The 21,760-nt window shown below is 50.4% G+C and overlaps 1 protein-coding gene across 9 annotated transcripts in view; it reads right to left on the reverse strand.

The window, feature by feature from the left end:
- Positions 1-842: 842 nt before the first annotated feature.
- The window catches only part of LPIN1 (lipin 1), an 86,440-nt gene continuing 65,522 nt past the window's right edge, over positions 843-21,760 (reverse strand). For all 9 annotated transcript variants that reach the window (XM_077844090.1, XM_077844089.1, XM_077844093.1 and 6 more), the window contains 6 exons: positions 21,386-21,534; positions 20,854-20,940; positions 12,108-12,260; positions 6,656-6,770; positions 5,582-5,685; positions 843-2,609 (listed from right to left, as the gene is read on the reverse strand). In XM_077844090.1, coding sequence (XP_077700216.1) covers positions 2,450-2,609; positions 5,582-5,685; positions 6,656-6,770; positions 12,108-12,260; positions 20,854-20,940; positions 21,386-21,534 — 768 coding nt within the window. In that variant the 3' untranslated portion in view covers positions 843-2,449. The remainder of the gene's footprint in view (positions 2,610-5,581; positions 5,686-6,655; positions 6,771-12,107; positions 12,261-20,853; positions 20,941-21,385; positions 21,535-21,760) is intronic.

A 21,760-nucleotide genomic window follows, 5' to 3' on the forward strand; every position in this document is an offset into this window, starting at 1 on the left:
TGCTTGATATCGTACACTAGAGAGTCAGCAACTTAGTGACTTACCAAAAACTTTAAAATTCACACGCCTGATTTTCAGAGAAATCTCTCATCCAACTCCTTTATTACAGTGTTTTCTAGCTTGGCAGCCAGCACGACACAATGGGGTGTTACAGTGATTTTCATCACTGTGCCAGGATATACAAATACAGATCGAGGCCTGTAAATAAGATACATTTAAAGTGGCAATCTCAACCTAAAATTGTAAAGGGAGTTTCCCTTGGAAGGTGTCATCATTTGTCCACGTGCCAGGTATGTATTTTCCCTCATCACACGGGATGATCATCTGATGACGTCATATGTGGGATCGGTTTCCCACCGGGCAATTTTGAAATGTGCGGCCCAAATGCAGCATTCCCGCCCTGACCACAGGGTTACTGGGTGATGGTTGTGTAAATATGGATGAACCCACTGACAGGTGCATTAGTGCAGCCACATAACAAATCTCACTTTCGGAAGCCACAAGGCAGGTGTGAATGTTACAGCCCCTCCAGGGGTCACGCCCTGGACCTGACACACACCCGAGCATGTAACCTTCTGGAAGGCATGCTGTGTGTCGGAGTGCAGCGGTGTGGGGCAGTAAGGTACAACAAAATCAGGAATGCAGGGTCGCACGTGGGCGGCCTGATGAAGGCTCCGAGGGATGGCACGACATGGGATACCCTAGCCATCCTCAAAGCCGAATCCTCCCCAGTGTGGGGGACAAGCGGTGTCTGCCTCTGCAGGTGCATGACCTTAAGGGCACCCCAAAATACTCGCATGACGGAATTAACTAAAGATCACTAAAGAACAAGCCCAGAGTAGTTAAGGCAGAACTATTTTTTATTTTTTAATGCCTCCCAAAGGGAATCTGCACATGCGTGTTCACGTTTCTAGGCAAATCTGTGATAGACGACACACGTGTGTTTGCCCTTCGAATGGCCAGGCGCACCGTTCCGGAGAGGCCCCCCTTGCTAACAGAGCCCACTGGCTACAATGAAGGCAACACCTCTGGATTTTCTTTCACAGAAAGAGTAAAATTTCATTCAACTGTCGCGGGTTCTGACACTAACACAATGCGATTTAAATATAGGAAAGCGTTTCAATCATTGGAGTAAAACACTCTTTAAAAAAATAATACTTCAAAAAGTAAAGCAAAATCTTTTACCAAAATAATTCTTTCACTTTTCAAACTGTCCTCTCCACAAGCCAATTTTATAAACAAGTAAAGGAATCATCTTCTGCCCCCTTAAAAGAATGTCACTCGAATTCTTATTTATCCACCTGCCCTTAATTTTGGTGGGAAAAGCAAAGGAAAATAAGAAGTATTACCCATACACTCCGAAAGAGGGTCAGTCTGTGAGATACACAGCATAAGGCTCTTTGGATAGTTTAACATCTTTATCTTTTTAATGCATTAATGACAGCTCTAATAGAAAGACTATGGCTAAAATGCTTGTAACAGTAACCCAATCAGAGTAAAGTAATAAATAAGCGTATCTACAAAGGACATAGCTTCTTGAAACAATTTTTGTAAAACCACCTGGTTTGAGAGCTCTCCACAGAAGTCGACATCATTACCGTTTGGTGTGAGCTCCATGCGAATCCGCGTTTAGAGCACCAGCTCTCTGGAGAGGGGCTGGAGAGTGTCGGGCGGATTCGAAATACTGCCCTACGAGTGTTACCTATGATCTGAACTTAAGGCATTGCAGAGCCGGACAAAGCACATTCTAAATAAAACGTCTGCCCCAGATGCATTAAGGCATAAATACTCCAGCCTTGGGCCACAACAATGGGAGGGGAGATGTACCAACTCAACTACGTAGGTCATCTTTAACCAAAGGAATTAAAGAACTTAGGGCCTAACCATCAGACCCGTCGGCAGATGCCACAGGGGACCCCCAGGCCGAGCCAGCACAGTGAGGGTGGAGACCCTGCAGAGGCAGGTCTCGGGACCCTAGGCCCCCACCCATGTGCGGAACAGGGGGCACCCACCTCCACAGGTGGAAATGTGCCCCTACTCTACTAAAGTCCTGCATGTCTGGTGTCCCTCAGCTGAACTGTCGTCGGCGGGGACCCCCAGGCGGCCACCTCTGCTTCGGTTTCAGTGGCCCACCATGATGCACAGGACCAGTAAGGAACCCCAAGAGCAGACAGGTCAGGGCAGTGGGGCGACCGCCTTTAGGCCACGACCGAGGGGTACCTTCCCGCTCTGAATGCACCCAATTCTCGCCTATAAAGTCCACCCTTCATATTTCACTTAGAAAGGTCTAGCCCCCAGGGCATGGGGACAGAAAAGCCCCAAATTTCTCTGCTCTTTAGCAAATGACTGCATGTCAGGCTCTGGAGCTCCTGCTCCATGGCTCCCAAACCTATCCTTTAATGGGGGGTGCTTGGTCTTCACATGACGTCAGGAGGCTGCTTGCAACATTTTACGCTGAGGCAGAATGAACATCCTGGTTTTCAAAAGGTGGCAGTGGCTCTCTCCAAAAGGTGAAATTACTGAAAGTATCTGAGCAGGGGAAGTCCGAAGAATGGCTTCTTTTTAGCAATGGGAAAACGTGGTCCACCACTTCACAGAGTCTCACATACCTGGAAGGAGAACAGACAACGTCATGACCTCAGAGGGACACCCGGGCAAGCGCAACGCCCACCAGGGACCCTGCTGTGCCTGGGACCTGGGACAGATCCACGACCCTGGGGGATAGACCACTGGCTTCACACAGTGGCGGTGGTTCTAGAACAATTCCTCACTAATTAGTGGGAAACCAACGAGTGTGCCAAGCAGGAGTCAGAGAAGCCCCACGGGTGAAGCAGGTGGAACCTGACTGGCACGAAGGACAGAAGAGGGACAAGTGGGAGGCGGGGGACAGGACGAAATCAGCGTGGTGGTGACAGCTGCCCGCCTCAGAGCTCACGTCTGAGCCTGCGGGGAAGAACCACAGATAAAGTACGAGTCTGGAGCATCAGAGACTGCTCCGCTGTGCAAGGAAATGGCCCTGGGCCTGGGGTAAGGGGACACAGACTTGACCTTCAGCTCTGCTGTTAGCAGCTGAGTGACCTCAGGCAAATGGCTTCATCCCTTCTAAGCCACAATCTCTTCAATGGTAAAAGAAAAGAAAACTGCCCCCGTGTCCATGTGAGAGAGAAATAAAATAACATATGGGACAGTAAAATGAGCACATTCGGTGCTCGGTGAAGGTATTCAGCGTACATTAACATCAGCCCTCGCTAACTATTAGCCGTAGGGGGAAAGCCTTCACCAGCGTGAGGGACAAGAGACGTGGGATCCACTCCCACCAGGTTCGCTGTGTCACCTCGAGCAAGTGTCTTGCCCTCTCTGGGCCTCGGCCGTCACCTTTACAGAAGATGGAGTTGGACTAGATCAGTGTTTCTCAACGATCCTGCAATATTCCCCCCTCCATCTTCCCTGTATCCCCAAGACGTGTGTGAGTCTCTTTGGCCAACACTACAAAAAGAAAGCCGCTGTATTGAAAATGCATCTCCAGACCTCCGGGCGCCTCCAACCAGAAATTCTGACAAGCCCAGGCCTCTCCGCACGTCCCCAGGGTCCTCCCTGACGGTCACGGGGTCCCCCTCTCCAATTCCAATTTGCTAAAAACCAAGAAGCGCTTTCGAAACAAACTCCAGGAATTAGCATGTTCTGAGGCATCAAATAACTTATTAACTAAGGATGAGGGTGTGTATTTAATAAAGGACCCCAACGGGCTCATGAGGAACATCGTGCTTGCACAGAATGGGGAAAATCTCCCCTAACAAGCAAGAATTACGCTCTTCCTGGAAATTAAAACAAATTTTTAAAATACCTCCTGGCTTTATGACCTACTGGAGTGCTGCGGCTGCAGCAGGCAGCCCGTCCCCGCGGGGAGCAGCTCGTGCGCGGCAGGGGGTGGCAAGCCCCGGATCCAAACTGTCGAGTGCTGTGCGCGCTGGACTGTGAGAGCAAACAGCTCCTCGGCCGCCGCAGGCCCCAGACCATCTGGTTTCTCAGACACAGCATCCCAGGATCCCAAATGACCGCCCCATGTCCGGTTCCAGGGGCAGTGTGAGCTCTCCAGGGGCAGGCGGGCTGGGTGTCCCCACCCGATGTGAGAGGATGACGTGCAAAGGTCCTCCGCACTGAGGTCCGTGCCAGGCCGAGGTGTGGGCACGGCGGCACCTGAACCCCAGAACCCGAGCCAGCGGGATGACCTCACAGGCCTCCGGCCCAAACTCCCGTCGGGGCTGGGACCCTCCTGCCGCGTCCCCTGTGACAGGCCTGCCACTGGGCTGCTGCCAATTCTCGGCAGGGTCTCCTCAGTTCAAGTTCCTTATGACCCTGGAAAGACCCCTCCTAGACCTTCTCCAGACCAGGAGACCCCTTCACATAGCAGGGTGCTGCGCTGGGAGAGAGGGGACCCCGATGCTGTCGGGGCCACTCGGAGTCTACCGTGCGGGCCGGGAGAAGCTGTGCGGCCGGGGCAAGGGAGGCGTCGTCCGCGCTGCTGCTCTGCCAGTCGGGGGCCAGCCTGGCTCTGCCTCCTGTCCTGAAGCACAGAGGAGGCTCCCGGCTGCATCCCCCTCGCCCTCCCCGCCTATCTGGAGAACTGCTTAGGAAAAGGCATGACTGGGAGGCAAGGGCTGGGCTCCCCTCAGCCTACAGCTGCCCCCATTTAGGCCACATTAAGCTTGACTGGGCCTAAGGACCATCTTGGGATGTGAAAACGTGCTCTAGGGGGAACCTAAGTCTCTCATTTACCTAAAACCACAGGAGGTGCCTGGAGGAAACCATTCCCTTTGAAGCCTCCAGAACCAAACCCCCAGTTCAACAACTCCCCATGAAGCAGGCTCCTGCAGTCCCCCAGGGGGTCACCTGGGGCCATGAGCTGTCTTCTAGGTCTGCACAGACGGTTCAGTAGGAGACACCCCTCTGCCCGGTGTCACCGGGTGGGCAAAGCTCACCAACACATGGCCTGAGGAGATGCTCTCGACTCTAAGAACCCAGAGAGAAACACACCGAAGGCAAGGGAGAGTCCACAGCCAGCCAGGATGCCTCATTACAAACAGGAGCCCAATTCAGCCCACTGCCCTGGGGAGACTCTGCTGGACCACAAGTATGAGAGGAATTCTGACAATTTCTGGTGAGAGCATTAGAGCAGGTCAGTGTGTGAAGACACACAGCTTCTCGTCTGTAAATACAGCCTCACAGGGTATTTCAACGTGGTTGCATTTCCAATTTGTACGCTAGGCTTTCAGTCCTAACCTGGCAAATCTAAACCAGTAGTTTTGAAATTCATTAAATTCCACTCAGGAGCAGAACCTCACCACTAACTTAAATTGTTGACCTGGAGGGGACCTGATTTAATACAGGTTGTCCAAAAATTAAGTTTTGGACCAAATGCCAAGAGTTAAAATGTACTACCTCTTTGTAGGAATTCAGGATTAAAATACAGGCAACAAAGGATAAAAAGGCGCACTGTAAACTGTAAAGAATCATTCCAAGACTGAGGCTACAGCCACAATGTAATGACACAGAACTCCCGCAACACGCGCATGCTACTCACGAGGAAATGTTGGTCTTTGCATGTTCCTGGACAAGTTCTCCTTTGGGATTGACAGTAAATATTCTGTTCAAAGACACTCCTACTTGCTTATATGAATACACATCCTGTATTTGGGAAAGTATAAATTAGGAAAAAAAAAAGAGTGCACTGTAAACACAAATAGATGGTATTCCATATTTGATGAAATATTATAAACTTTTCATTAACCAGAACTCTACTTCCAAGTAGTGCAGAGAAAAATTATCTCTGGATGTGAAATTATTAGATCAGTTTTCCCCTTGGGGCCTCCATTCGTTCATCTGTTCAAGAGCTGAGCTAATGAGTAAACAACCTACCACATCCCCTGCAATTCTTACAGCCCTTAAGGCTATTCTCTGACCCATTTTCTCAGGCAGGGGTTTCAAAAGGGGAATTTTCTTACTGGGAAGTTAGTGCCCAACTATATTATCCAGAAGGCTAAGCTCTCTGGCAAATTTGGGTAGAGCACATAAAATCTCAAAGCACTTCCTTTACCATATGCAACAGTGCTCTTAAAACTTGCAATCTCAAATTCACCATTGTGTTAAGGCTTGGCTTTGTGGCTCTATTCTGGGAGAAAGGGTCTAATCCTAATTCTATGTTCTTGTTCTACTAATTTGAGCAAGTGATTTGGAATTTGAAGTTTCTAGTCCCACATTCCAAAGCTTTAGACTAAAACCCACTAGGCCATCTTTAAAGAAAGCTAGAGGGGATCCCTGGGTAGCTCAATGGTTTAGCGCCTGCCTTCGGCCCAGGACATGGTCCTGGAGTCCCACATCGGGCTCCCTGCAGGGAGCCTGCTTCTCTCTCTGCCTGTGTCTCTGCCTCTCTCTCTGTGTCTGTCATGAATGAATAAATAAAATCATAAATAAATAAATAAAGCAAGCAAGCAAGCAAGCAGGCTAGAGGCCATGAAATTACTGAGAGTCTCCTTACAGCTATTTCTAGTGGGATGGGAATCCGGCTCCACATGGAGCCCAGACCCAGCTTTCAGATGACTCCTGGGAGAAAAGGCAGTAATCCTAAGAGCCTTCATATACCCGATCTACTACTTACAGCCGGTCGGTTTCCAAAAGCAGCATAAAAGGGTTCTGTATTTGGGAAAAACAGGTTTTTGATGTCTGTCAAACACTGGACTTTAAACTTCTCTGGCTTCTTCTCAATCACTTCTCTGTTAAAACAAATAAATAATGGATCAGCTTCATTAGCATCAAACTATTTTTAAGTTCACAGAGGGTGAATCCACACTTTCAAGTCTTCCCACAAAGAAAACGCTAAGGACAGGTGATTTTACAAAAGACCTCCACCAGTCATCCAAGGAACAAGGAATTCTGGATGTAGGAGAAGAGAAGCCCTCTTCAAACTCATTTTATGAGCCTAGCATAACCTCAAAAAGAAAACCGAAAGAAGAAAACTTGAGCAAAGTGTGGGCCAATCTCATTCCTGAATGTCAGGAGCCAACATCCTAGATAAATATGCATATGCAAACTGCAGCAAAGCACAAGCTTCACTCCAGGAATGCAAGAGTCATTCAATACTTCAAACCAATTAATGCAGTGTTAACAAATTTACAAATTAAAGGAAGAGAAAATATACCATATCAATAGATACAGACAGGGCATTTGATACAATTCAATAGCAAATCAAGATGAAAAATCTTAAACCTGGAATAGCAGGGAATACTCCAAATCCATAGCAAATGCCCCAGTAACAGTGAAACAACAGGTGGCTTTAACACTATGCCATAGGTCCTCCCTCGGACAGTGACGGAAGGAAAACAATTGAGAATGAGGATTGGAAAGGAAGGAAAAGAAACTGTCGCTATCCACAAAAAACATTAAAAAAAAAAAGAAAATCTACAGATGAATTATCATCACTAGTAAGAGATCGATAAGACTGCTGGCTATAAAATCAATGTACAGAAAAAAATAATGTACAAAAATCAATTGCACTTTCATGCATCAGAAGAAACAAACAGGCAGGAATATAATTATGTGAACAGAAATTTAAAATCTCAAATGTCCAGGAATAAACCTAATAGGCTTTCATGGATAAAATGATAAACTTTAGTGAAATAGATTAGGAAAGACCTAAATAAACGAAAAACTACACCATATAAGTGAATGGGAGGATTCAATATTACAAGGAGATACTGACTCTCCCTAAACTGTTCTCCAGGTTCACTGTAATTTCAATCAACCTCTGGACAGGGATTTTGTCCGTATGTTTTTATAAACCTCGATCGTCACAGTCACACACAAGAGCAAAAGCCAGAAACCAAACCACACATTTATGGACACTTGATTTATGAGCATGATGATGATTCAAAGCAGGAGGAAACAGGCAACTGTTTCAGTAAATGATGCTGGGACATCTGAACATCCCTAGTAGGAAAACCAAAAAAAGAAAAGAAAAGAAAGAAAATGGGCCTCTCCTGCACTCAATATGCAAAAATCAATTCCTGGTGGACTACACATCTAAACCTGAAGGGTAACACCTTCAGAACCTATCATCATGCCCACAGTCAGGGAAGCCCTGTTTAACAGACAAGCAGCACAAACGATGGGCAAAATGATATGTTCAAGTACGTGAAACTAAGGATTTATGTTCATCACAAGCCATAAACCGGGGAAGGCTCTTTGCAGGACTCATAACAAAGGCTCCGTATACACACACTTAACAAATCAAAAAGAAAATTGGGAAAACACTTGAACAGGCACTTTGCAGAGGATGAAGCCCAAATGGCCAATAAACGTACGGAGAGAGACATTTCACACCCATCAGACTAGCAAAAATGTAAATGGCTAAAAACGTGGTGGCAAGAAAGCAGAGCAAGTGGAGCGCTCATATACACTGTTGGTGCATAAATTGGTTCAATTACTTTGGAAAACAGTTCAGAATGACCTCGTAATGCTGAATATGTGCAAACGCCATGGCCAGCATTTCCAATCCTGATTGTTTACCTTGGAGCACCCAGTGCACACACATACGAGCAGCACTGCTTTTATTGGTAAAATACTGGAAATGACCCAAGTATGCCTTGGCAGTAGGATGGATAAACTGTGGTAGTCCTACAACAGGATACCATACGGAAGTAAGAGCAGCGACTTACAGTTCTACTCAACGATCATGGGAGCGTAATGTTGAGTGAAAAAAAGCAAGCTCCAGAAGAACATATGACAGTTACACCAAGTTCACACGTGTGCACAATTAGACTAGGATCACTAATATAGGTGATGAAACTGTTTAGAAAACTAGGGAGTGATTCACACAAGATTCGGGGATAATGGCTGCCGTCACTACCCAGTGGGGAGGGATGTGAGTGACTAGGACTTCACATGGAATGGTCTGTCCTTCGGCTGTAACCAGATGGGGGGGCACACTGGTGTTCACTATTTGGTTAACATTCATACCTCGCATATATTTTAGAACTATTCTTCTCCACCTACTCAAAATGTAATTCAGATGATGCTGGTGAGGGTGAGGATGAGGATGATGGGGGTGGGGTGAGGGTAGAGTATCAACCTGAGTGTTATAAGACCCAAGGGCTAGTCCCGGCTCTGTACAGACTCCTATGGACTCCAGAACCTTCCCTAAACTTAACACTAAAAGGGTTTTACATTCTGTATCTTAGGACCCTATGGGTGACTATGTGATTATGAGTCTCAAACTTCAATCTGCTCAGGGGAAACCATCCAAATTCAGCTTCCTGCTTCAATTTCAATCTCTCTCTCTCATGCACATGTGCATGAGTGTGCGAGTGTGTGGCAGGTAGGAGGATGTCTGCATGCATACACACCAGGTAAGTCGTGCACAGTAAGAGGAGACCCCATGTCCCCATTGAAGGAGCAAGTAAGATACCCCGGGAGGAAGCAGTGAGGGCTGCTGACAAGTACTCAGGTGAGCAGTCCAGATTGCCCCTTGCACAGCCTAGGTCTTCAGTGATCTGAATTTGCATATGGTCCCTGGTCACTCAACTCACCCTTGAGGTAATGTTACTTCAACAAACAACAAAGTGTCATTTATTTGAGTCTAGGGCCCTCAGAAAACCCCAAAGGGAAAATGTGGTTGCTTGTGAAACAGTTTCTTCTTTCCCAGAGGTAGAGGCCAGCCTCTGTTCTTGCCAAACTCTAGAATTTCACACGTGGCCAGTAACCCAGTCTTGGGATCTAGCAAAGGTGAATCACTTGTCATTGGTGAGATGCCCCCTACCCTGCACCATGAGACTGAGCCACACGTACCAGGAACGTGTGCCGTACTTAACAGAAGCTTTATGAAGATGATCCGAACAGCCCTGCTGCCACAACAAAATAGGGCAGGTAACAAAAACTCAATTTCTCAGAACATGAGAGACTCCTAACTCTGGGAAATGAACAAGGGATGGTAGAAGGGGAGGTGGGCAGGGGTCGGGGGTACTGGGTGACAGGCACTGAGGGGGGCACTTGACGGGATGAGCACTGGGTGTTATGCTGTATGTTGGCAAATTGAACTCAAATAAATAAATAAATAAATAAATAAATAAATAAATAAATAAAATAAAAATTTTTAAAAGCCACTCAATTTCTACTTTAAAAGAAGCTCCCGAACCAAAAGAAGAGGTGTGTGGCACAGATTCCCTCAACTTCTCAGACGCATTTCCTAGGATCATAGCATTTCAGGGCTGAAAGGGGACGCCTGAGATCATCTAATGAAACCCTTCCATTTGGCAGCTGAGGACGCAGACTTGGGAGAGGGAAGCACCTGCTCGTCACACCACCAATCAGTCGCCGAGCAGCATCAGAGCTTGGGGCTCCCCGTCCCCACCTGCCGGCTGCACGCCCCTCACTATGCTTATTTTCTTTCTTTCCAGTTTGGACCTAGGCAGGATGCTCAAAAGTGCACCCAATGAAAGCACCCTGCTAGGGAAGGTCACTCTGGCTCATGGCAGACTTGCCCATCAATTCTAGAAAATCTGCGAGACGGCTGACACGCAGAACGGCTCCGGCTAGAATGCGGAGCCCGGAGGACCAGGCTGTCGGCCGTGGCTGGGAGGGTACATACATAGCTCCTGGGAGGGAACACACATTGTGAGGTTCCCTTGTTTGGTTTCATAAATCCTCACTGTCCAAAAATCTATCACTTTTGATTTAAATAAGGTAAAAATGAAAAAGATCACCTTAAGCGTATCATTAGTGGTAGCGTATCAAAGCAGTGATGTCAACGTTTTGCTTCGCCCTGCAAATCCTCAGTACTTAATACATGATAATGAGTAGCTTGCTCACTGTCGACATAGGTCAGGGACATAGGACCCCATTTCATTAACATCTGGATCCTACTGAAGCCTACATTGTCAGGACAGCTCTCAAGACTTGAAATGCATTATGGCATCCAGAGGTTTTGCCTGAATTTCCTCCCCAGAATGTCTAAGTTTCAGTGAGAGATCTTTGACTACGGGGAAAAAGTCACAAATCACACAAAACAAAGCAGCGATGGAAAAGGTACCCGCAGAGCTGGAGAGAAATGCCCAAGAGGAACCAACATGGTGCTCTGGGCCCATCTGGATCTTTCCGTTGTCTGAATGGTGAGCAGCAGCAAGCAGCTTCCTGCCAGAGCCCCTGGCTGGGTCTTGAAGACACAACTATGTGACCCTTAGAACCAGACCTTGGCAGAGCCACGACAGCCCATGCTCAGAGAGCAGCCTGGGAAGCTGCCCTGGGCCTCGGGGTACAGGGAAGTCCAGTCCCCGCCTCTCCCACCCCAGGAGGCCAGACTTAGTTTGGCTTGACTTCTCTGAATGAGGCTGCAATGGTGAAGGGAGGAGGGTACTCAGACATTGGCTGGATGTTAGAGGACCAGTAAAACAAACCCTGTGGGGGCGCCTGGGTGGTTCAGCCGGTTAGGCGTCTGCCTTCGACTCAGGTCATGACCTCAGATCCTAGGATCGAGCCCCGCATCAAGCTCCACGCTCAGCCAGGAGTCTGCTTCTCTGTCTGTCCTCCCCCACCCCTGCTCATGCTCCTTCTCTCCTGTTCTCTCTCTCAAATGAATAAATAAAATCTTTAAAACAAAGCAAGTGTGTGACCAGAGCTCCCAGAAATAAGTCTTCTGGGAGACCAAGGGCCAGGCGGGTGGTGGGGGCTGGTCGAGGGGCCACTCTACCCAGCCCAGGCCCCCGATTAGACGGATTGCAAGTTGATTCAGGGAGGCCTTAAGACCTGGCCTGGCGACAGCGGCCGGGCAGCTGCCCACAAAGGGGAACAGCAGGTGCACAGGCTTGAAGTGGAGAAGATGGTTCTGGAAAACGAGGACAGCTCAGCATGACTGGGTTTTAAGAGGTGCAAGGGGGTGAGGGGGGTCAGGAAGGGTCAGGTGAATGGAGCCAGTGAATCTGGACTTGCCCCCAAACGCCGTGAGGAGCTACTGAAGGGGGTGGCCGGGGACTGTCAGGTGCCCCCCCGCGGAGCAGGGCCGTGGGGGCAGGAGACGTGGAGAGGCTCTCCCAGGGAAGGCCCACAGCGCGGCGCCCTACCTGTGCAAGGCCGAGAAGAGACTGCTGGGGCTGAGCAGCAGGGGCCCCTGGGGCAGCACCGTACCCCGCTCGTTCACCCAGTGCAGGTAGCCCCTCGTCATGTCCGCCATCCCGATGGCCCGCGCGGAGCAGTACAGGAACTTATAGCCGTTTCTGAAAGAGACAGAGCAGTGGCGTGTCACAACCCCTGACCTCGGTGTTCCACGCAGAACAGCACCCCAGCAGAAGGCTCATTCTGGAAAACACTCTTTTGCACTGAGAGCCTGAGTGCGTTTCACTGTCCTATTACTAAGCACACGCGCCTCCCCCACTTGGTTCGATCCTCGTGGGAACTTCGCTCCGTGGGTGTTTTCCCTCCTCTCTACTGCTCGAGAAACTGAGGCTCTCGGCCAACTGGCCAGCCTACCTGCACCCGACCCTGCACGGGGCCCCACTGCCACCGGCCGCCCACCCCCTTCCACGCACCATCAGTGCCCCCTCGGCTGAAGGATTCCCGTAGGCAGGTTCTATATACTCCACCCTCTCTCATCTCCTCCGAAAACCACCACTGCCCCCAGGGCCAAAGCCCCCTTCTTAGGTTTTCCCTCTCTGCAGACCAAATCCCATCTCCCTGCTCCCTTGGCGGCAAAACTCCTTCAAAGAGCCGCATCTCTGCACTGACTGCACATCTCACCCTCGGCAACCCGCTCCAAGCCCACTTGCTCCCCTCCCTCGCTGGCCCCGTAGGTCCCTGCGATGAAGCCACAGTTCTCAAGTGAACAGACTTCCCAGCAGCACCTGGCACAGAGAGGGGGGGTCACCCTTTCCCTCAGGACACCTCGACACCTCCGTCCCTCGGCCTTGGGGACCCACCATCTCCTGGGCTGCTTCCCACACAGGTCCCCCAGCTCTGTCTCCCAGGGCGTAAGGCTTGGAGTCCTGGGGCCTCTGTCCTTCTCCCTGCCTTGCTCCCCAGGGGATCCCACCCCCTCCCGAAAGCTCTAAATGCCACATCCAAACTGGTGTACGATACTTGTGATGTTGCGATATAATAGATACGTGGGGTCTTCATCCCCGGATCCCAGGAACCCAGCATGGAGCTTCCAAACCCTTGGAATTTCCTGAGTGACAGGTCATTTATTATTCGCAACAAGCCCCTTCCTCCACACCTGGGTTTTTACTAATGGGGTGATCCTAGGAGGGGGGCTGGTTGCCATAGGAACCAACCTGCAATCAGAGGGTTGGAACTTTCAGCCCCACTGCGCGCCCCCCCACACACACACACACACAGAGACACACAAATTCTGGGAGAGGTAGAGGGGCTGGAGATTGAATTCAATCACCAATGCCAATGATTTAATCAATCATGCCTACATAATGAACCTCCACAAAAACCCTAAACAGCCCGGACCTCATGGAGGCAAGACCTTTCCATCTCTGCCCTGTGTACCTTTCCATCTGGCTGTTCATTCGTATTCTCTAGAATAAACCGGAGTGTTTTCCTAAGTTCTGTGAGCTATTATAGCAAATTATTAAACCTGACAGGGGGTTGTGGGGCCCCCTGATTTGAAGCCATGTGGGGCCCAAGTGGGGGTAAGCCAGGGACCTCTACTTGCGGCTGGCGTCTGAGGTGGGAGCTGTCCTGTGGACCTGAGCCCCTACCCTGTAGGGTCTAGCCTACCTCTGCATAGTTGGAGTCAGAACTGAACTGAATCGTTGGACGCCCATCGGTCCCCACAGGGAATTTCAGAATCGCCCCTTGTGACAGCCCCATGCACTGGGTGTCGGCAGGGTTGGGCATGAAAAGCACATCATGGGATCATTCTTCTGTTAAACACAACTCTTCTACTTTATTAGGACTACATTTCACTTTTTTTGACGGTTAAAAGCTTAGTGTCCAAAATGAGATGTGATTAGCATAAAATACGTACCACATTTCAAAGACTTACTATAAAAACAGAATAGATGATATGTCTCATTAATAATTTTGTGTTGATTACATGTTTCAATATATTGGACTAAATCAAATGCTCTAGACGTTTTTTAAACACCATCTATACATGGCTGTCTCCTAAACGTATACTTCCGGCCCAGGCCCGTCTCTTCCTCTCCAGGCCCGTGTGTGCAGCTGCAAAACCCCCGTCACTCAGGGCGTACAGGACAGTAGCCGCCACCCACATGCAGGTGCTCCTGCCGCATCCTCCCCGCTCAGCAAGTGACACTCCCGCTGGCCCAGGTGAGCCGCCAAAACTCAGGGCCACCCGGGCTTCTACTTCTCACAACCATTGCCCCCAGCCCCACCACACCAGCAGGCCCCCTCAACTCCACCCCAAAGAGGACCCCAAACCACCCCCAAGTTCCCTGCCACCCCTACAGCCCTCGTCCACACCTCCGCGGCAGGGCCTCCCCCTCCACTCCCGCAGCCTGAATCAGCTCCCGGCCCCCCACGCCAAGTCTGCGCACAGAAAGAAAACTTAAAACCCGCTCACATCATGCTCAAAACCCTCCAGAATCTCGTTATGTCTCTCAGAAATAATGCAAATTCTTTGCCATGACCTACAAGGCCAGCGAGACCCTGTCCCTGTCCCTCCCGCCAGCCCCACCTGCTCCTTCACTCCCTCTTATCAACAAGGTGCCCCTGCCAGCCCAGCAAGGCACCGTGCTCATTCCTGCACCGGGCACCTGCACATGCTGTTCCTTCTGCCTGGAACACTGTTCCCCACACCTCCGGCTCGCACACTCCCTCCTGTCACCTAGGTCTCTGCTCCGATGTCACCTCCTCAGAGGGCCCTTCCCTTGCCCTTCTATTTCATAAAACACACCCTCACTTACCCTGACTGGATCCAGGCACTAAACCTTTGCTCTGCTTTGTTTTTCCTAACAGCACTCACCACAAATATTATAGCATAGTTCCCTGTTTGATCTCTCATTAATCCAGAAGCCTCCCAAGGGAGGGCAGGGGGCTTTGTCCCAATCCTTTCTGTAACCCTGGTGCCAAAAACCATGCTGGCAAGTGACAGACACTTAGTGAATATTTGCTGCATGAGCCAATACAAACTACCCACTTCTCATCCAACTTATTGCATGAATGTTTTACGCTGGTCAAGGAACGCGTCTCTACCCTCACTTACTATGTTCCTTAAAACTAGGAAACAGGAAAACTTTAAGATGAAGAGAATCCAGAAATACCAGCTTGTTTGGAATACAGGGATGCATCTGAAAATCAACCAACCTTTTTAATTAAACATCTTTGTATTTTAGCTGTCTAATTAATGCGATCTTAAAAAAAAAAAACACTATTTCTGTATAGAGCTCTTCACATCAAAATCCTAAAAGCTGCCACCTGCAGGGGCTTGAGATGCTAATTTTATTCAAAACCTGATTTTCAAATACATTTCATGGTTTGATTAGGCCACTGCCTTGTTCTCACCGTGCAAGTATCCTGCTTCAAAGGCCATGACTAAACTTGGCTAGAAAATCAGCTTGAAGATGTCCTCGGGGGTGGGGAAATGCTTGTTGGAGACAGCGCCTTTGCCCCCATGAAAGCCATCTGAAATACCAAGCGCTCCCATCTAGTGCTCAAGTGGCACCAAGTCACCAACGCATACTCTCAAGGGAGCACCTCGGGGGTAAGACCCCTCACTCAGAGGCGCAGGACGTGTCTTCTTGTCGACGCCCTGCCAGCGGGCACTCCCTCGCTGGGCCCAGGCTGGCCTGGCACAGCCCTTCCCTTCGGGAACAGAGCACTCGGGGAAACCTACCCGTCACAGCAAAGGTGGAATGGAGGGCTCCCCGGGAGGGAAGGATGAGGCCTGCCCGAGGAGAGAGCATGAGCAGAGGTACGACACACACGGATCACACTTACCCCCAGCATCTCAGCAACTGCAACAGGACTCGGGGAAATACCAGAGCCAAAAGGAAAGAACATTCCACGTCCAGTCTTTGCACTGACGGTTTCTCCATCTGTCCCAGTCTCTGTATCTCTCTTAAAACACTTGGCCCAGGCAGATATTAAAATAGCTTGGAAGGATTATCTTTGGGGCTATTTGCCAAGATAAGCTCCTAGGCTGAAGTTTCTCCACGACTGACATCTTGGCCTGGATAAATCATTATTCGGGGGCAGGGCAGAAAGCCCAGCAGCGCCGCATCACGGGGCACCTAGCAGCATCCCTGGACCACCTGTGAGGTGTCCATGACACGCCCCAGGCACGACAACCAGAAACATCTCCGGACATTGCCGTGCTCTCTGGAGGCCAAAATCGCCCTCGGTTGGGAGCACCGTTGTCCTGGAGCCCCATTTGCAGGCCCAGAGGAAGGATAGTCGCCTGCTCCCTCGAGGATGGAAGCTCTATGCCAAACTCAGACTTGTTCTCAGCCCAGCTTCCAAGGCCCCCTGCCCGGAGCTTCCCTTTGGCGCCCACCGTGCACGGGCTCGCCTTTCAGCCCCACCTCCTCTCACCCTGCTTGCCCTTGACAAGTGTGCTTCTCTGCAAACCCTGCTCACCCAATAAGGCTCAGCTCCAGGGCCTCCTCCTCATTAAAACTGTCTTGGATTCCTCATCCCTCCCATCAGAATTAACTTCTCCCTCACATCTGTATGAGAAGCTGCATCTCACTGCACACCCCTCACTACCTCCTGACAGGGGTGCTATCTGCTTCTACAGGACCCCGAGCTCCCGGAGGGAGGGGCACCCACAGCCCGTACAGCACCCACAACAGCCCCTGCTGCATAGTGGGTTTGCAATCAAAGTCCGCTCAATCCTGGGGTTCTGAGGCCTGGCTTGGAAAAGCTCACCCGGTGGTAGCACACACACTGTGACCGCAACCCCACGACCCACAGCACTGTGCTCTGGGCCCAGCAGGGTCCTCAGGGATCACCTGGCCTCATTTTCCCAAGTTAGACATAAGGCAACCAACACTGGGAGTGGGGGACGAGGTCTAAGCATCCAGGGTGAGCTAAGTCCTTCAAAACCCAGGCCCTCACTCCCCATCAAGACCTTCCATCCCTACTGGCAGCAGTAATGAGCGCAGTTGCCTAAGAAGACCTCAGGTGGAAGAGAGAACGATGCTGTGGGCAGAAGAGAGATCCTAGTAAGTCTGCTAATGATGATTTCCGTTCTCAGCATCCTGGCTTCACACGGCACAGTCTTCAGGCCACGGACAAATGCATCCATCCAGTGTTCATTCTCACTACATTGACTTTTAGTTATGCGATTATAAAAACATGCATCAAATAAGGTGGAAAACCAGAGCAATTATTGTCTAGGTTTAGCCCCTAAACGACCCACTGGCTCAATGATCTAAATGTTAGGAAACAAAAAAAATAAAAAAATAAAAAATAAATGTTAGGAAACAGTCCTTTACTTATTGAACATATTTGAACCCGAGAGAGGGGTTTCATGTCTTCCGCTTGTATTTGCTACAGTTGGTTTTATTTTTAAGAGAGTGCAGGTGAGGCGGTGGCCGGGGCAGAGGGAGAGGGCGAGGGAGAGGCTCAAGCAGGCTCTACGCTCAGCACAGAGCCCAATGTAGGGCTCTATCTCACGACCATGAGATAGTGACCAGAGCTGAAATCAAGAGTCGGATACCTAACTGACTGAGCCACCCAGGCGCCCCTTCTTTTTAATCAATAACCAAGCAAGGTATTTTCTACCCTGGATGAATAAGGTGACCATCAGCCCTACAGATCATTTCTCACAGCCAACTGTATTCAAACAAGTAATTACATTTGGCAAAAAAATAAAAACAAAATTGCCCTCATTTTCTATTGTTTTCAGGCAGGAGGCTATCTGCAAGGCTGGCTTCTCCACGAGATAAATACCACAGTGCCTAAAATTTAAGTGCAGCCTAAATTCAGAAAAAGCAGAGTGAGGACAGAGTGATCCGTCCCCAAACCCTGCAGTAAGCAGCATCACCTTGCTAGCACTCCAGCACACTAAACATCTCTCTACCTAGGCCTGTGGCCGTCACGGGAGGACGCTGAAGCAATGACCCCGAGTCCCCGCACCTGTCCTGCTGCAGCCACCCAGGGCTCTGGAGGAGGAAGCACGTGGGACACTGCCAGGACAGGGGTTCATTCTTACCCACAGCCAGCCACGGGAGCATCACAGCGAGCCCCACCTGGACCTGCACTCCAACAAGCTAGGCCAAGATTCTGGGAGTCAGTAAGGAGGTAAAAGCTGCCCCAGGGTCACCAGCTCTGGCCTGGGAAGGCACCGAGAGGACCAGGGCTCCACAAGCTGAAAAATGTGGAGGCAAAAATCAGAGGTACAGGCATGTCAGGTAGAGGCCATCGTTTGAACACAGGTGGGAAGATGGGAAAACAAAGCGTGGAGCGTGGAATACAGCCTGGATGAGAGCAAGGTCTGGGGAGAACCTCGGAAAACAAGGGCCTAGAAGAAGGCAGGGCGGGGAGCCTGAAGGCCACGGCCGAGCTGTGTGCACGCTCCAACTGCTCCAGAAGTCCAGAACATCACTGGCCTGTCTGGTGCCACTGAGGACACACGTCAAACTCAGTGAATGAACAAACGTCAAGCTCCTTCCTCTCGACCAAAATGAAAATACAGGAGGTACTCTGCACTCATCAGACCGCCCCCGACAGACCTCACTCACCCTCCGCCCGTTGAGCAAAGCAAAGAATGCTCAGGTGTTCTCTAATAAGCTACCCTACTTTACCTTCCAAAAAGATATCTTTTTCTGGGGGAAAAATGCAACTGTGCCCTTTTTTTAATTAATATAGAGTAAGGAGAGGAGTAGATGTTTGTTCCGAAGCCCAAAATGATTCAGGCTGTGAGCTTCTTGGGATCCTGACTCATGAGGGCTTCTTCCAACTAAAAATAGATGCAATTTCCAGGGTCACGCAAGTCCAGGCAGCTCCTCAGTAGATTAATCCTTCTAAACGAGAGGTCAGCCGCGGTGAGGCTGTGGGGAATGGGACCTGCACACACGCCGTCCGCGGGTCTGCACACTGGGCATACCTTTACAGAGGGCAATCTGGTTCTATTGATCAGGCCTTCAAATGTGCTCATCCTCTGACCATCAATTCTACTTCTGGGAATCCACTTTATAGCAGTCGCTCCCTACGTGCCTGTGCCTTCTTCATTTATTTATAGGCTCATCATACATAATAAACACTATATGGAAGCACTTAGCACATCAGCCTTGGAAATAGTGATAAAAACTGGAAACTCCCTCCTGTGTTCATCAACAGAAGACGAATGAAATACAGCACACTTTATCCATATCGTACCACGTGTGCAGCACTGAAGAATGAGGTAAACCTTCCATCTAATGAACCAGAAAGCTGTATTATTCAATAACATAGGCGGACGTGTGTGTCGGTGGGGGGCATGGCGAGAACAGAAGTGGATTTTAAGTACACCAGGAGAGAAAACCAAACTGTTCACGATGGCTCCACTTCTGGGAAATGGATCAGCTTGGTGGCAGGGCTGGGAGGAATAAGATACAGCCTTCGTACTCTCAAGTTTCTCTCATTTTTCTTATTTCTCTTAATTTTTTAAAGAAGCATGAACTACTTTTGTCATTTTTGGAAGAGAACATCTGGAAAGTAAGGTCGAACCCATGAGCCAGGCATCTAAGAAATCGGAGGCTCTCAATCCCACCAGGATATGGGGGCACCATCCAGCCACCCTGCCCCCACTGCCACGTGAGGTCCAGGAGGCCAGAGACCGTGTCTGCTTCCTGACACGTCATGTACCTGTCACTGGGCCGGGTACACAACAGGCACTCAATAAATGCTGGATAAGCGAGGGAAAGAGGAGCAGGAGAGTTCACTTCATTCATCTGTGCTCACAGACTACCCGCAGAGCTCTGCATGCCCATCACCCCCCCAAACTGTCACCTACGTGGGCCAGAGGTGACAGATGAGGTTGGGAACCACAGGGCCGGTTTTCCAACCTGGCCTCCACTCACTACATAAGTCCTCACCTTCCTCAGCCATGGAAAGGTGGGGCTGTCCTGTGCTGGCCCAGGGCACCTTCCAGCGCAAGTGGCTGGAGAACAAGAAGCGTTGGAAGAGAGGTTTCCCTCATGAGGGAGACTCCGAGTCCACAGGAAGATGGAGACAGCAACAAGCCAGTGTGGGAAGGGAGAGACCTAGACGGGCCCTGACCCTGGAGACAGGGCAGAGTGAACGCAACGGCCGTGGGGCTGAGCAGACCGGGGTGGAAGGTGCCCTGCCTCCGGTAAGCAGCGACGGGCATGTGGACCACGCACTCCTGAGTGAACTCATGATATTAATTCTTCTAATAACTCTGAAAAGCCAGTAAGTGAAGGTGAGAGGTGCCTGACATACGACAGCAGTTTACGACCTAGCCCACCTCCAGGCGCAGCCGGTGCGGCCCCAGAGCAGGTGCTGTCCTGAGCGGCAGCAACACAGCAGAGCGCCCACCCCCCAGGCCCTGGACAAGGTGAGCACTGCAGCCAAAACCTGCCCGGAATCTGTACCTTTTAGCCCAAACCACATCGCTTGGCATCAGAGCACCACTACCTCACCTCACCTGAGGAGACGGGCCTCAGTATGAAATGAATCTCAATCCCGCCCCAACGCTGCCATCCTCCCTTGGCCAACAATTCTGGAGACTTCTATCACTTCCTCTTTTGAATTTGAGGGAGTTGGCAGGATGAGGACCCACAGTGTCCTCCACACCCCATGGACACCGCCCCCACGCTCAGTGTCCAGGCTCCGCGCTCAGGGTGTCATGCGCCCGCAGAGTGCAGGAGGCAGGGGCAAGCACCCAGTACTTACTGGCTCACTTTGTGGTACAGCTTCGCGATGCCCTGGTGGGTCCAATCCTTCCCCAGGGTGGGCAGAATGTGGCCAAGAGTATCTGATCTAAATAAAGACAGAATTGAGAAAGAACGCATTAAAAGGGGCATGACAAAAGGGGGGAAAGCCCACTCTGATTCACGGGACCAGAAATACCTCATAAAATGTGCAACAAGCCCCCGACTCACTTGCTGGACAGAAAGACAGTAATGAGAGAATGTTCACAGAGGGCTAGGTTTCCACACGAGGGGGCACCTTCTCCCTGACTACGTATCAAGTCTGTGACTTGCAAAATCAAAGTGAAGAGGCCATTCAGGAAGTCGCCCTTGGGGAGCATCCACGTGAGCAAGGGCATGAGGGAAGCAAGCCCCTCGCCCCTCGCCCCTCAGCACTACGGCTGCTGAGGCCAGGATGGAAGATTCCACGGCCGCACCACGAGCCCAACCACAGGAGCCCTACGGCCCCACAAGGAAGGCGAACTCGCCCACAGCCCCAAGGTAGCCACACCCACCTAGTGATGGTCCCATCGATGTCGGAGATGATGACTTTATCGTCCCAGTTCCACAGGTAGATGGTGCCCTCGCAGCGACAGGTGCCTTGGTACTGTGTGGTCACGCTGAACACCACGTCGTTCGGGCCATTCTTCAGCTTTAAGCTTTTCTGAAAAACACAAGCCACATGTCCACTATAGGGGAAGGCCCAGATCGAGGGCCACCGGGCTTCTGTTCCACCAGACGCTAGGTCAGGGTCATTGTTCCCGCTCACTGCCCTGGGCCTCTGCATCATTCTGCCTCCAGATGAGGATGGTTCTTTCCAGGATCAGCCAGGCTGAACCCCAGCTGTCCCCACGGGGCGCCCCGGAAGGCGGCTCACCCACTCCCTGCAG

The sequence above is a fragment of the Canis aureus genome, chromosome 12 (assembly GCF_053574225.1).
Source record: "Canis aureus isolate CA01 chromosome 12, VMU_Caureus_v.1.0, whole genome shotgun sequence".
Lineage (NCBI taxonomy): Eukaryota > Metazoa > Chordata > Mammalia > Carnivora > Canidae > Canis > Canis aureus.